This window comes from Salvelinus fontinalis, chromosome 19 (assembly GCF_029448725.1).
Source record: "Salvelinus fontinalis isolate EN_2023a chromosome 19, ASM2944872v1, whole genome shotgun sequence".
In the NCBI taxonomy this organism is placed as follows: Eukaryota; Metazoa; Chordata; class Actinopteri; order Salmoniformes; family Salmonidae; genus Salvelinus; species Salvelinus fontinalis.
In genome coordinates, this window is record NC_074683.1 from 44,782,101 (window position 1) to 44,799,379 (window position 17,279).

Consider the following 17,279-nt stretch of genomic DNA (forward strand, 5'->3'; position numbering starts at 1 on the left):
CAGGGTTTACTCATAACTTTCAGATGTGTTTAGACAAAGTGTGTTTGAGAGGTCGGTTAAAGACTCATCAGAGGACCACTAAGTGACACATCAGAGGACCACTCCAGACAGACGAGGCAGAGAAACCTCCAACGATCCTCTAATATAACAGGATTACAGTAACATGAGAGAACTGATATCATGGTAGTACTCACAGTGATGGGGAGTAGTTAACTACATGTAGTTGAAGTAGTAATTGAACTACATTTTGCTGTAGCTTGGTGGTAGTTTAACTAAATTCAATTCTAGGTTGTGTTTTCAGTAGTTAACTACTTTTTTGGCATGTAGAGGTGTAGCTAACTTCTGGAACTACACACCATTTTTTTGCAAAAATAAAATAAAATATGGGTAGAGTAGGCAATCATTTCCTTCCTGTTTGACTGTGTTTCTTAAGGGCAGCTTGAGTGTAGCTGAACTTCTTCCAGTGTGAAGTACTTGGTAGCTTGGTAAACGACCAAGTCCCCGAGGCTCCCGAATGGTGCAGAGTTCTAAGGCACTGCATCTCAGTGCTTGGGGCGTCACTACAGACACCATGGTTTGAATCCAGGCTGTATCACAGCCATCTATGATTGGGAGTCCCATAGAGCGGCGCGCAATTGGCCCAGCGCCGCCTGTGTTTGGCCGGTGTAGGCCGTCACTGTAAATAAGAGTTTGTTCATAACTGACGTGCCTAGTTAAATAAAAAATGAAAAAACAATATTTTCAGAGTAGCTTCCCCAACACTGAGTATTCATTAGGGCATGCAACGGTAAACCTCAAACAAGTGTTTCTTATTGGACGAGTTAAATTAATGCCTTCATGTTTTGTCACATTTTTCCTTATTTGGACCAATCACTTCCTCTGGGAGATGTTAGAACAGAATAAGGACAACCTGCCAATTCGCTCCTAATCACGAATCACTTATCTAATTGCTGCCTGCATGGCCCTCGATAGCCATGCAAATCCGGAGACCCTAATTGGTACTGTGAAATTAAATCAGATATGATAACGGACCGATGCCATGATGGGTTCAAGGCTTTGATTAGGGAGCTATGGTGATGCCACATAAACAGAGATTGCTACTCAACTAGACTAGACTATAGAAACAATTATGCCATCTCTTCATAATTGTTATTGTGCATGGGGGGTGTTTGATCGTAGAGGATAAGTATCCTCATACGGGGAACCAACATGGATGAGCTGTAAATGAATGATGAATACCTCACTATGGCTGCATTTAGACAGGCAGCCCAATTCTGATATTTTTTCCTCACTCATTGGTATTTTGACAAATCAGATCAGCTCTGAAAAATATATGATGTGAAAAGATCTGATGAGATTGGTCAAAAGACCAAGTAGTTTAAAAATCAGAATTGTCCTGTCTGTCTAAACACAGTCTTTAACTCAAATTTAACCGAACACACACTTAATATAAGGCAGGCTAGATTTAGCATGAAGGAGCACTACTCTGTTGTTGCCTATTGGCTCCTGTCATAGTTTTATAACCAAACTGAACATTTCCATGACTAAAATCCCCTCCACTCCTCTCGCAGTCACACAGACAGGCTAAATTCTGCTAAAAAGATGTTGGGAGACGGAGCAGTACCCGGAGCTGGGAATAGGGGTTTAGAACGGGGTTGGGAACAGGGTTGGGAATGGGTATTGGGAGTGCATGGAAAATTGGAAAGCTTCCTCCCACACCAGCTGTTTGCAATGTGGTGATAAGATAATTAGCATTAGCACTAGCAAACAGAGAGAGAGAGGGTGAGAGACAATAATGTTACCCCCTCCATCCCAGCAAATACAGCCACTGTGTCATCTCTGTCAGCACAAACACTGTCCTCTATTTAGGATGCAGGAATGGAAACCCAAGGACATGGATGCAGAGGAGGAGATGAAAGGAATGACACAATGGATAACTGCATGAATTAGCTGGACATTTTTGTTTGCATATCTTCACATGTCAATCAAAGGTAAGTCTGTCAATCATTCTGATATGGTGAATCACTCTGAAAATACTAAAATTCCCTACATTAGACCCAGCACATTGTTTGGGATATTCCCTGAAATACTTCCTAATATGAATACTGTATATGTACAGTGTATTCAGAAACTATTCAGACCCCTTCACTTTTTCCACATTTTATTATATTACAGCCTTATTCTAAAATTGCTTAAATAGTTGTTTCCTTCATCAATCTACACACAATATGTGATGCCCTGACCTGAGATATCTCTGTTTTCTTTATATTTTGGTTAGGTCAGGGTGTGACTAGGTTAGGTTGGGTACATTCATTTTTGTATTGTCTATGGTTTTTTGTATGTCTAGGGTTTTTGTAGGTCTAGGTGATTTGTATGTCTATGGTGGCCTGATATGGTTCCCAATCAGAAGCAGCTGTTTATTGTTGTCTCTGATTGGGGATCATATTTAGGTAGCAATTTTCCCTTTGGTGTTCGTGGGTTCTTGTCTATGTGTAGTTGCCTGTCAGTACTCGTTTTGTATAGCTTCACGTGTCGTTTTGTTATTTTGGTTAGTTTGTTCAGTGTTCATTCTTATTATATTAAAGAATGTACGCCTACCACGCTGCGCCTTGGTCCGATCCTTACGACGATGTCACGACTTCCGCCGAAGTTGACTCCTCTGCCTGTTCGGGCGGTGCTCGGCGGTCGTCGTCACCGTCCTACTAGCCGCCACCGATCCCTTTTTCGTTTGTCTGTTTGTTTTGTCTTATTAGTTGCACCTGTTGTTTTTGTTTCGTAATGAGCTTCCCTATAATTAGGAGTTTGACCCGCCCTTGTTTTGTGCGGGATTGTTTTTGTTACGTGTGTGTATGTTGGGTGTTTGGCAAGTGTTTTCACTGCGCCCTGGATGTTCGGGCTTATTCAGTTTGTTGTTAAAAGTAAAAATAAGGAATATTTTTCCCAAGCGGCTCTCTCTCTCTCTGCGTCTGGTTCTTTCGCTCACCTAGTCCCGCGTGACAGACGAACGTGACACAATACCCCATAATGACAAAGCAAAAACAGGTTTTTAGAAATTTTTTGCAAATCTATATAAAAAAAGAAAACTACGGAAATATCACATTTAAATAAATATTCAGACTCTACTCAGTACTTTGTTGAAGCACCTTTGGCTGCAATTACAGCCTTGAGTCTTCTTGGGTATGACGCTACACATTTGGCACACATGTATTTGGGGAGGTTCTCCCATTCTTCTCTGTAGATTCTCTCAAACTCTGTCAGGTTGGATAGGGAGCAATGCTGCAGAGCTATTTTCAGGTCCTTCCAGAGATGTTCGATCATGTTCAAGTCTGAGCTCTGGCTGGGCCTCTCAAGGACATTCAGAGACTTATCCCCGAAACCACTCCTGCGTTGTCTTGGCTGTGTGCCTAAGGTTGTTGTCCTGCTGGAAGGTGAACCTTCGCCCCGGTCTGAGGTCGTGAGCGCTCTGGAGCAGGTTTTCATCAAGGATCTCTCTGTACTTTGCTCTGTTCGTCTTTCCCTTGATCCTGATTAGTCTCCCAGTCCCTGCCGCTGAAAAACATTCCCACAGCATGATGCTGCCCCCACCATGGTGAACCGCAGAGATGGTATTGGCCAGGTGATGAGAGGTGCCTGGTTTCCTCCAGACTTGACGCATGGCATTCATGCCAAAATGTTCAATCTTGGTTTCATCAGAACAGAGAATCTTGTTTCTCATTGTCTGAGAGTCCTTTAGGTGCCTTTTGGCAAACTCCAAGCGTGCTGTCATGTGCATTTTACTGAGGAGTGGCTTCCGTCTGGCCACTCTACCATAAAGGCCTGGTTGGTGGAGTGCTGCAGAGATGGTTGTCCTTCTGGAAGGTTCTCCCATATCCACAGAGGAACTCTGGAGCTCTTTCAGAGTGATCATCAGGTTCTTGGTCACCTCCCTGACCAAAGCCCTTCTCCCCCGATTGCTCAGTTTGGCCGGGCAGCCAGGCTTGGTGATTCCAAACTTCTTTCATTTAAGAATGATGGAGGCAACTGTGTTCTTGGGGACCTTCAATGCTGCAGACATGTTTTGGGACCCTTCCCCAGATCTGTGCCTCGACACAATGAGCTCTACGGACAATTCGTTTTTCCTCATGGCTTGGTTTTTGCTCTGACATGCACTGTCAACTGTGGGACCTTATATAGACAAGTGTGTGCCTTTCCAAATCATGTCCAATCAATTGAATTTACCACAGGTGGACTCCAATGAAGTTTTAGAAGCATCTCAAGGATGATCAATGTAACCAGGATGCACCTGAGCTCAATTTTGATTGTCATAGCAAAGGGTCTAAATACTAACACAAATAAGGTATTTAAAGAATATATATATATATATATATATATATATATATATATATATATATATATATATATATATATATATATATATATATATATATATATATATACACATTTGCCAACATTTCTCAAAACCTGTTTTTACTTTGCCATTATTTGGGTATTGTGTGTAGATTGATGAGGGGGGGAAACTATTCAATCCATTTTAGAATAAGGCTGTGATGTAACTAAAAAGGTTAGAAAGTGAAGGGGTCTGAATACTTTCTAAATGCACTGTATTTCAAGAGCATCTATAACAATTGTATAATGCCTTAGAATGCACAACATAACACTAATAGTATAAACACTCACTACAAAACACTGATTGTGTAAATCAGTTTTATGTTTATCATGTTTATCAGCAGTTACATAGGAATGATCAACAAAAAATGAACTGATTGCGGTCTTATTTGGGATCAGAGCAGAGTGACTGTGCATTGGCAGGCTCAGTGCTGGAGAAGACATGTGGTGTCAGGAAGGCAGAAAGAGAAAGGGAAACAGAGGCTGTAACAGCTTCAAAAAAGAGCTATTTTTACTCAGTCTCTGCCTCAGCTCTCCTTTCAGCCGTCCTCCTGTACCCTTCTGATAATTCTGTAATATATGTTATCTTACTCTGAGGAACACACATACATTTACACATGCACGCACACAAACACAGAGAGAGAGAGAGAGAAAGACAGAGAGAGAGAGAGAGGGACACACACACAGAGAAAGATACACACACGCACAGCCATTCATTTTGGGGGGAATCTCAGTCATTCTTTCATTGAGCTTGCTCACACAAACACACACAAGGCCGCACAGACACTTACACACATCCCTCATAATTTACCAGAGGGAAGCTGAAGAGGCATGTAATCATTTTGTTTACAGTAGCTTGAAAATCTTTCATCTTACCCTTCTCTCACCCTAACATTCCATACCTCTCTCTCCTGACTGACAGTAAAGCTGAATCTTGTGTGAGTACTGTAGATGTGACCTCATTAGCTAGAAAGTGGGTCTCAGTTGAAAGTGAATGGAAGACATTTAGAGTCTCTCTCACTCTCTAACTCAAGTGGTCCCCTTGGCAGGAGTAGTGTTTGGCATATTTATATCACACACAGACCCACTGATGCAGCTCTCCTCTTGCAGCACTGCTTTAGGGAAATCAAACACTGCTCTGATAGAAAGAGGAAGAGGGGAGGTGAATACACAGACACACATACTCTCTCTCTCTCTCGCTCTTTCTGGCAACTCTTCAAACACAGCCCCATCTCCCCTGAGTGTATCTCAAGCCCACCCCACCATACAGAGTCTGCTGCCACACTACCACACCAGACCCAATCAACATAACCAGAATAGGACCTAACACCAAACCAAACACAGCCCAACCTCCATGCCTCCACCTCTGCCTGCTCCTGTCCCCTCCTTTAAAGCTGTTCCTGTCTCACTCTGGACATAATCAGCAGAACCCCAGACCTGATCCAAACCCCTATGATATTCTAATACTGCAGACACCAGACCTGATCCAAACCCATCTGATAGTCTAATACTGCAGACACCAGACCTGATCCAAACCCCTCTGATAGTCTAATACTGCAGACACCAGACCTGATCCAAACCCCTCTGATAGTCTAATACTGCAGACACCAGACCTGATCCAAACCCCTCTGATAGTCTAATACTGCAGACACCAGACCTGATCCAAACCCATCTGATAGTCTAATACTGCAGACACCAGACCTGATCCAAACCCCTCTTATAGTCTAATACTGCAGACACCAGACCTGATCCAAACCCCTCTGATAGTCTAATACTGCAGACACCAGACCTGATCCAAACCCCTCTGATATTCTAATACTGCAGACACCAGACCTGATCCAAACCCCTCTGATAGTCTAATACTGCAGACACCAGACATGATCCAAATCCCTCTGATAGTCTAATACTGCAGACACCAGACCTGATCCATACCCCTCTGATAGTCTAATACTGCAGACACCAGACCTGACCCAAACCATTATGATACTGCAAGGATCTACTCTCCATAGGACCAGCTCTTTTTTATCCATACGTACTACATGTGTGTATATGTGTGTACATAAATATATATATATATATAAAGTATATATATATATATATATATATATATATATATATATATATATATATATATAGTATATATATACATATATATATACAGTTGAAGTCAGAAGTTTACATACACTTAGGTTGGAGTCATTAAAACTCGTTTTTCAACCACTCCGCAAATTTCTTGTTAACGAACTATAGTTTTGGCAAGTCGGTTAGGTCATCTACTTTGTGCATGGCACAAGTAATTTTTCCAACAATTGTTTACAGAGAAATTATTTCAAATATAATTCGCTGTATCACAATTCCAGTGGGTCAGAAGTTTAAATACACTAAGGTGACTGTACCTTTAAAAGGCTTGGAAAATCCCAGAAAATTAAATGGCTTTAGAAGCTCCTGATAGGCTAATTGACGTGATTTGAGTCAACTGGAGGTGTACCTGTGGATGTATTTCAAGGCCTACCTTCAAAGTCAATGCCTCTTTGCTTGACATCATGTGAAAATCAAAAGAAATCAGCCAAGACCTCAGAAGAAAAATTGTAGACCTCCACAAGTCTGGTTCATCCTTGGGAGCAATTTACAAACGCCTACCATGTTCATCTGTACAAACAATAGTATGCAAGTATAAACACCATGGGACTACGCAGCCATCATACTGCTCAGGAAGGAGACGCGAACAACAGCAAAGGACGTTGTGAAGATGCTGGAGGAAACAGGTACAAAAGTATCTATATCCACAGTCAAACAAGTCCTATATCGATATAACCTGAACGGCTGCTCAGCAAGGAAGAAGCCACTGCTCCAGAACCACCATAGAAAAGCCAGACTACGGTTTGCAAATGCACATGGGGACAAAGATTGTACTTTTTGGAGAAATGTCCTCTGGTCTGATGAAACAAAAATAAAACTGTTTGGCCATAATGACCATCGTTATGTTTGAAAGGAAAAAATGGAATGCTTGCAAGACAAAGAACACCATCCTAACCATGAAGCACGGGGTGGCAGCATCATGTGTGGGGCTGTTTTGCTGCAGGAGGGACTGGTGCACTTCACAAAATAGATGGCATCGTGAGGATGGAAAATTATGTGAATATATTGAAGCAACATCTCAAGATATCAGCCAGGAAGTTAAAGCTTGGTCACAAATGGGTCTTCCAAATGGACAATGACCCCAAGCATACTTCCAAAGTTGTGGCAAAATGGCTTAAGGACAACAGAGTCAAGGTATTGGAGTGGCCATCACAAAGCCCTGACCTCAATCCCATAGAACATTTGTGGGCAGAACTGAAAAAGCGTGTGCGAGCAAGGAGGCCTATAAAACTGACTCAGTTTCACTTCCGACTTCAACTGTATCTTCTCTAGGATAGGGGGCAGAATTTTCACTTTGGGAAAAATAGCGTGCCCAATTTCAACTTCCTTCTACTCATCCCCAGAATATAAGATATGCATATTATTAGTAGATTTGGATAGAAAACACTCTGAAGTTTCTAAAACTGTTTGAATCATGTCTGTAAGTATAACAGAACTTATGTAGCAGGAAAACCCCGAGGACTAACCATTTATTTGTTTATGTCACTGTCTGTTCAATGAGGTTTCATTGGAATACAAAATTTCTGATCACCCTGTTCTCAGTTCCTACTGCTTCCACTGGAAGTCACCAGTCTTAGGAAATAGGTTGAGGATATTCATTTGTGCAATGAAGAAGAAGGCCATCAGGAAGTAGAGTAACGTCATGTGTACTGTTTGAGAGTTGCGCAAGACTTGAAAAGTAGCATTGGTTTGTTGTCCTCCTGTATTGAAAACAGATAGACCCGTCTTCAATTTGATCGATTATTAATGTTTACAAATACCTTAAGTTGTACTACAAAAGTAGTTTGAAATGTTTTGGCAAAGTTTAGAGGTAATTTTTTTGATATTTTGTAGTGACATTCTTCAAAGTGGAAGCTGTTTTTTCTGGATCAAACGGGACAAATAAATTGACAATTTGGACATATATGGACAGAATTAATCGAACAAGAGGACCATTTGTGATGTTTATGGGACATATTGGAGTGCCAACAAAACAATCTCGTCAAAGGTAATGCATGTTTTATATTTTATATCTGCGTTTTGAGTAGCGCCGGCATGGTTGAAATATGCTACATTCTCTTTGTTGACATTGTGCTACCATCAGATAATAGCATCTTATGCTTTCGCCGAAAAGCCTTTTTGAAATCTGACATGTTGGCTGGATTCACAACGAGTGTAGATTTAATTTGATATCTTATATGTGTGATTTAATGAAAGTTTGATGTTATATAATTTTTTTGAATTTGGCGCTCTACATTTTCCCTGGCTATTGGCCAGGTGGGACGCTACCGTCCCGCTATCCCAGAGAGGTTTGTATATATAAATGTGTGTGTGTGTGTTTCTCACCAGCAGTAGTAGCAGCACCATGTCGGCGTGGTCACACACACACGCTATGTGCAGGGCTGTCCAGAGGTCCTCATCCTGCAAGTTGACGTTTAACCCTCGTTCGATCAGAACTTCAGCCGCAAACACATTGTCATGACGAGCACACTATGGGATGAAGAGAGAGAGAGAGAGAGAAAAAGAGAGCGAAAGAGAGAGAAAGAGAGAGAGAGGCGTGGTCGGATAATGGTGAGCCAATTGAAAAACAGCAGGTGGATGTGGTCGTGTGAGTGCATGTGTGTGTGTGCATGTGTATTTTTACCAGGTGTAGAAGAGATCCTCCAGAGGAGATAGGAGTGTTGGGGTCAGCTCTCTCCTTCAGTAGACGCAGCACTGCAACATAGAACAGAGAGAGAGAAATACAAACGTGTAGGTTGGTGTGTGAACACATGTGGATGTTGTAACAGAGATAGGCAGGACATCAGGAGAAAATATACCAGATAAACAACGTAGGTAGACAACGGTTTATTATGAAAAACCCTGTGCATTTTTCCAATAAAAGTGCAAGCGCAAATGTACACACAACACGCACACACACGACAGCTTCCTACTCTCCAGTAAAATCCCCCTGTGTGTGACTTGTTCTCTGTGTGCCCTTCAGGAGTCACTCAGTCAGTCAGTCAGCCAGTGTGTATTATAGCAGTCTTTCAGTACCCCCAATAGCACCCATTTTTGTTGTAGCCCCAGACAAACTCACTTGATTTAACTCATTGAGGGCTTGATGATTAGTTGACAAGTTGAATCAAATGTGCTTTGTCCGGGGCTACAACATAAATGTATGCTGTTGGGGGTACTGGAGGACTGGAGTTGGGAAACACTGTAGTTGGTCTGAGAGGTGGAGCGCCTGCCTGGAAACACACGGCTCACTCACTCACTCACATCAGCTCTACTGAGCCACGGTGGACTGCACTAACACACTGCACTACAAATACAGTATCCACAACACTGCCATACTGACACAGATTACCTGGTAATTCTCTACAAACCATTGTACCGTGCTCACACACAGACATAGATCTGCTTTACAACGATCAGTACTTACCCACCAACATCTATTATTCACATGGAACACAGAACTGCTGAGCCTTTACTCACTGACTCACCCAGATCTGCCCTAACCACTACCCTCAATAATACTTCTACACGAAAGCGATAAAAGGAGAAGGAAATTACTGAGGGAGAGTATTATACACAGAGAGAATGAATAAAAAACTGAGATGGACAGATTTGAGGGCAGAGAAAGAGAGAGAGAGGAACGAGGGGGGAGGTATTTAGACATATTTTCCATCAACAACAGTGATAGGCCAAGATGGATGCTGGATAAACACTGGGAGACCTTACCTCAGCTGAACACTGAACTAGTCTGTCACGCAAGCCTCTGACAGACTGGCATGCACTGTCATACACACACACCTATAAAGTGTCTGTGCACACACTAACTCACTGACTCTCTCAAACACTCACTTAACCAGAGCCATTAGCAGTGAGCGTAACAACCACTGTAATTACCAAGGTGAACCATAGTGAGGAGCCCCACAGGGTTGTTTAACGTAAGTCCAGGGTACTCAAATACTATTTGAGAAGGTCCGGTCAAACACATTTCCTGTGAGGCAAAGGTCCGGATAGATATTTGTATTTATTAGTGTAGTAACAAACCCCTCCTCGCGACCCATGCATCACCAAACTGTTCACAGTCCTCCTGTTGGCGGAGGTAAGATTTTGCAGTTTTAAGTGTGCCTTGAATTCTAAATAAATCACTGACAGTGTCACCAGTCAAGCACCCCCACACCATCACATCTCCTCCTCCATGCTTCACTGTGGGAACCACACATGCAGAGATCATCCGTTCACATACTCTGTGTCACACAAAGACATAGCGGTTGGACTCACCAGGACTAAAGGACTAAATTTGGACTCATCAGGCCTAAAGGACAAATTTCCACTGGTCTAATATCCATTGATAGTGTTTCTTAGCCCAATTAAGTCTATTCTTCTTATTGGTGTCCTTTAGTAGTGGTTTCTTTGCAGAAATTCGACCATGAATATTTGTTTCACACAGTCTCCTCTGAACAGTTGATGTTGAGATGTGTCTGTTACTTGAACTCTGTGAAGTATTTTTTTTGTCCTGCAATCTGATGTGCAATTAAAGAGCTGCTTCATGTGCTTGGCCCTCCTATGTTGAACATAATAAACGGCTCTCTATCCACCGGATGTGTACCAAACTCACTAAAAGTAGCAGTAATAAAGCCTCTCTTGAAAAAGCCAAACCTTGACCCAGAAAAAAAAAAAACTATCGGCCTATATCGAATCTTCCATTCTTCTCAATTCTTTTTGAAAAAGCTGTTCCACAGCAACTCACTGCCTTCCTGAAGACAAACAATGTATACGAAATGCTTCAGTCTGGTTTTAGACCCCATCATAGCACTGAGACTGCACTTGTGAAGGTGGTAAATTACCTTTTAATGTGTGAAAGTTAAATATTTCCCAAAAACATTTTTGAATTTCGCGCGCTGCCTTTTCAGCAGAATGTTGTGGGTGTTCCGCTAGCGGAACCCTTGGGCGAGAAAGGTTAATGGCGTCAGACCGAGGCTCTGCATCTGTCCTCGTGCTGCTAGACCTTAGTGCTGCCTTTGATACCATCGATCACCACATTCTTTTTGAGAGATTGGAAACCCAAATTAGTCTACACGGACAAGTTCTGGCCTGGTTTAGATCTTATCTGTCGGAAAGATATCAGTTTGTCTCTGTGAATGGTTTGTCCTCTGACAAATCAACTGTACATTTCGGTGTTCCTCAAGGTTCCGTTTTAGGACCACTATTGTTTTCACTATATATTTTACCTCTTGGGGATGTCATTCGAAACATAATGTTAACTTTCACTGCTATGCGGATGACACACAGCTGTATATTTCAATGAAACATGTGGAAGCCCCAAAATTGCCCTCGCTAGAAGCCTGTGTTTCAGACATAAGGAAGTGGATGGCTGAAAACTTTCTACTTTTAAACTTGGACAAAACAGAGATGCTTGTTCTAGGTCCCAAGAAACAAAGAGATCTTCTGTTAAATCTGACAATTAATCTTGATGGTTGTAAAGTCGTCTCAAATAAAGCTGTGAAGGACCTCGGCGTTACTCTGGACCGTGATCTCTCTTTTGACAAACATATCAAGACTGTTTCAAGGACAGCTTTTTTCCATCTACGTAACATTGCAAAAATCAGACATTTTCTGTCCAAAAATGATGCAGAAAAATGTATCCATGCTTTTGTTACTTCTAGAGTAGACTACTGCAATGCTCTACTTTCCGGCTACCCGGATAAAGCACTAAATAAACTTCAGTTAGTGCTAAATACGGCTGCTAGAATCCTGACTAGAACCCAAAAATTTGATCATATTACTCCAGTGCTAGCCTCCCTACACTGGCTTCCTGTTAAGGCAAGGGTTGATTTCAAGGTTTTACTGTTAACCTACAAAGCGTTACATGGGCTTGCTCCTACCTATCTTTCCAAGTTGGTTTACTGGTGCTCTTTCATGCCATCCCTAGGAGGGGTGCGTCACTTGAGTGGGTTGAGTCACTGACGTGATCTTCCTGTCTGGGTTGGCGCCCCCCCTTGGGTTGTGCCGTGGCGGAGATCTTTGTGGGCTATACTCGGCCTTGTCTCAGGAAGGTAAGTTGGTGGTTGAAGATATCCCTCTAGTGGTGTGGGGGCTGTGCCTTGGCAAAGTGGGTGGGGTTATATCCTTCCTGTTTGGCCCTGTCCGGGGGTATCATCAGATGGGGCCACAGTGTCTCCTGACCCCTCCTGTCTCAGCCTCCAGTATTTATGCTGCATTAGTTTGTGTCGGGGGGCTAGGGTCAGTTTGTTATATCTGGAGTACTTCTGTCTTATCCGGTGTCCTGTGTGAATTTTAAGTATGCTCTCTCTAATTCTTTCTTTCTCTCTTTCTTTCTCTCTCTCGGAGGACCTGTGCCCTAGGACCATGCCTCAGGACGACCTGACATGATGACTCCTTGCTGTCCCCAGTCCACCTGGCCGTGCTGCGGCTCCAGTTTCAACTGTTCTGCCTGCGGTTATGGAACCCGGACCTGTTCACAGGACGTGCTACCTGTCCCAGACCTGCTGTTTTCAACTCTCTAGAGACCGCAGGAGCGGTAGAGATACTCTTAATGATCGGCTATGAAAAGCCAACTGACATTTACTCCTGAGGTGCTGCACCCTCGACAACTACTGTGATTATTATTATTTGACCATGCTGGTCATTTATGAACATTTGAACATCTTGGGCATGTTCAGTTATAATCTCCACCCGGCACAGCCAGAAGAGGACTGGCCACCCCTCATAGCCTGGTTCCTCTCTAGGTTTCTTCCTATGTTTTGGACTTTCTAGGGAGTTTTTCCTAGCCACCGTGCCTGCATTGCTTGCTGTTTGGGGTTTTAGGCTGGGTTTCTGTACAGCACTTTGAGATATCAGCTGATGTACGAAGGGCTATATAAATACATTTGATTTGATTTGATATTTGAGCTGTACTTGCCATAATGGACTTGGTCTTTTACCAAATAGAGCTATTTTCTGTATACCAGCCCTACTTTGTCACAACACAACTGATTGGCTTAAGAAGGAAAGACAATCCACAAATGAACTTTTAACAAGGCATCCTGTTATTAATTGAAATGCATTCCAGGTGACTACATCATGAACCTGGTTGAGAGAATGCCAAGAGTGTGCAAAGCTGTCATCAAGGCAAAGGGTGGCAACTTTGAAGAATCTCAAATATAAATATATTTTGATTTGTTTAACAGTTTTGTGGTTACTACATGATTCTATATATGTTATTTCTAAGTTTTGATGTCTTCACTATTATTCTACAATGTAGAAAATAGTAAAAATAAAGAAAAACCCTTGACTGGTAGTATGTATATATATATAAATATTTTGTTTATATATGTTTCATTGTCACATACACTGGATAGATGCAGTGAAATGTGTTGTTTTACAGACAGTATGGCGCCCTTGTAGCAAATTAGGGTTAAGTTTCATGCGCAAACAACAGCAAAAAGTTGAAAGCCCAACTTGATTACATAAAATGAAATGTTTTACTTTAATTCTGGGTCCGGATCCGGACCGTTGTCTGCCTATGTCACGGCCGTCGTAGGGAGGAGACCAAGGCGCAGCGTGGTATGTGTACATTCTCTTTATTATATTAAGAATGAACACTGAACAAAACTAACAAAACAACAAAACGAACCGTGAAGCTATACAAAGATTGCTGAACAGGCAACTACACATAGACAAGAACCCACAAAACTAAAAGGGTAAATGGCAACCTAAATATGATCCCCAATCAGAGACAACTATAAACAGCTGCCTCTGATTCGGAACCAATTCAGGCCACCATAGACCTACATATGCCTAGACTTACAAACACCCCTAGACATACAAAAACCCTAGACAATACAAAACAAGCATACCCACCCTCGTCACACCCTGACCTAACCAAAATAATAAAGAAAACATAGATAACTAAGGTCAGGGCGTGACAGCCTATTGAGGATGGCTGACCTCAGCGGTCGTTATCTACACAGACGTGTGTATAGTGACAACTCACACACACAGCTGGTTAGGGCGTATACATTTCAAGCTGAGCTAGGACATGGCACCACTGTAACAATGATGTAACAGTTTCACTGCGGTATAGTTTGACCATGCAGTGTGTGTTTCAGTCCAGCCAGTGGCATCACTTGTTAGTGATTATTTTTCTGATTCTCAGGTAGTGCAGGCCGCTCCATTCATTTCCCTCTAGGTCATATACCGTAGGGACCCCACCTATCAACCAACCAATCTTTGCTTAGTCTTGATAATGGAGGATCCTAGTCATTTATGGATGGACGTATTATGAACACACGAGTATACAGTCACCGAAACACACACACACACATTTACATGCACACCCACACAGTCTTCTAATGGTTCTTGGTGCCTAATGGAGCTTAAATGGTTGATGAGGAAGAACACAGCCTTCCAAAAGTCAATGCACACAATTATCTCTCTCTCTTACACACACACACATGCACGCACACGCACGCCCGCACGCACACACACACACACAAACACACGCACGCACATGCTATGCACATGCACATGCACGCACACACACACCTTTCTGTCGCCCACCTAAAAGCTCAGAAATATAACCCCACCTAGATTAGTAATTAAGGATAATGGTGGTTGGCTCACCTACAGTGCTTTAGTAGAATGGTGGATATCCCTCGATAACATTGTCTGCTAAATGACTAATGCACACGTGTAACGGATGTGAAATGGCTAGCTAGTTAGCGGTGGTGCGCGCTAATAGCCTTTCAATCGGTGACGTCACTTGCTCTGAGACCTTGAAGTAGTGGTTCCCCTTGCTCTGCAAGGGCCATGGCTTTTGTGGAGCGATGGGTAACGATGCTTCGTGGGTGACTGTTGTTGATGTGGTCCCTGGTTCGCGCCCGGGTCGGGGCGAGGGTACGGACGTAAAGTTAAACTGTTACACACGCACACATTTATATGCGCACGCACGCAGTCTTCTGGTGCTTAATGGATCTTAAATGGTTGATGAGGAAGAACATAGCCTTCCTAAAGTCATTCAACACTAATTTCTCTCTCTCTCGCTCTCTCTCACATACACACACACATAAACACCTGCCTCCCGCCTAAAAGCTCAGGAATATAATCCCAACTACTGTAGGTTAGTAATTAAGGCTAATTAACATATGTGGTGGTTGGTTCACCTACAGTGCTTCAGTAGAATGGTGAATAACCCTGGATAACAGTGTCTGCTAAATGACTAAACTGTCAAATCTAAACACTACTGTATATATTAATTGAATCACAAGTCTTCCGAAATAATAGACTAATACAGTCAGGCATCAGTCTGGACGGCATCAGGTCTGTTTGACCTTCCACACACTGGAAGGACCCGTCTATGTGTTTTTATAGGGCATTGTTGAGCTTGACTGAACAGAGGTCAGAAGTCAAGAGCTATGTATGTATTGACCCTCAGGGCAATCAAACAGAAGTGCTGTATGCTGGACCATATGGCTGATGTTCCGTTTCTGTTCTATTGGATCATGACAACACTTTCCGGTGTTGTGGTTCTCTATTAGTCCATACGTTTACACTGCCCACTGTTCTGCTGTTCTATTGGTCCATAGGTCAACACTGTCCTCTGTCCTGCTCTACTATTGGTTCATATGCCAACGCTACCCACTGTCCTGTTCTATTGAAATGGTTGACAGGTACTATCCAGTATTGCTGTGGACCATTACATCTCTACACACTCTAAGACCATGTCTTTTCCATCCCTTATACACAATACAACCACCTAGCTCACATACTACTCATGGAAAACCAATGGATACCCTGTCTTCATGATTAGCATTATTATTACCACTGTGCATGATTTATATTGATGTTGTACTGTACTGTTGAGGGAGCTCGCAAGTAAACATTTCACTGCACCTTTTATACCTAATGAAAACTGTGCACCGAATAAACTTGACTTGATTTGATCAGTGCTAACTCAGGCAGTGAGCATTTTGGCAGCAGTGTAAATTAATGCAGGTTGTTGCTCTTTTGCCTGGTGTTAATGTGTTTGTCTGTGTGCTCTGTTTCATCAGGCTGTTTGACCGTGAAGAGAGAGATGGAGAGTGTGTGAGAAAGAGAGGGAAAACAACCAGCTGTCATTTTGGGGAAAACTGAAAAACAGCTGTGGGAGACATATGTGGAGTTTCCATAGTAACCAGATGGGAGCCGTTGTGAAGAGAGGGAAAGAGAGATGGAGGGAGAGAGCCAGAGCTGGAGAGAAGAGGCGGGAGGAATAATGACAGAGGAAAGGAGAAAGAGAGAGAGAGGACTGATGTTCTCTGTTCGTCCCAGACCTCCCCTACAGACTCAAGTCTTTCATCCACCCTTCTTTCCAATAAAAGATGACCCTATCCTCCCCATCGGTATATTCCGCTCTTCAGCCATCCAAAAGATGACCACAAACTGCTTATCATACAGTCCCTGCAGCCAAACTCTAACCAGATGCAACCAGAACGCAAACACTGAATGGAACGCACTATGAGTCCAATGCCAACCTTGAATAGATTCCTGATGACTCAACAGAGTCTCCCTATCAGTTATAGAAGTGGAGTTGGATCAGACATATTTCTGTAGATGCTAAGTCAGACACATTCCAGTAAGGGGAACATGTTTCCACTCTGACCTTGTACTATTGTCAGACCTGGCAGAGGCACTCCAGTCTCTCTTGCATAACATGTATAAATTGCATTATGTACATGACTAGCGAGTCGCTGGTGTACAGTTAGAGTATGCTCCACTACAGCCCTGAGAGCTATGTCTGCTGA

The 17,279-nt window shown here is 42.6% G+C and overlaps 1 protein-coding gene across 3 annotated transcripts in view; it reads right to left on the reverse strand.

Annotated features, from left to right (window-relative positions):
- myo16 (myosin XVI) overlaps positions 1 to 17,279 on the reverse strand; it is a 259,436-nt gene that overhangs the window by 149,622 nt on the left and 92,535 nt on the right. For all 3 annotated transcript variants that reach the window (XM_055871717.1, XM_055871716.1, XM_055871718.1), the window contains exons 3-4: positions 9,149 to 9,219; positions 8,851 to 8,994 (exon numbers count right to left, since the gene is read on the reverse strand). In XM_055871717.1, coding sequence (XP_055727692.1) covers positions 8,851 to 8,994; positions 9,149 to 9,219 — 215 coding nt within the window. The remainder of the gene's footprint in view (positions 1 to 8,850; positions 8,995 to 9,148; positions 9,220 to 17,279) is intronic.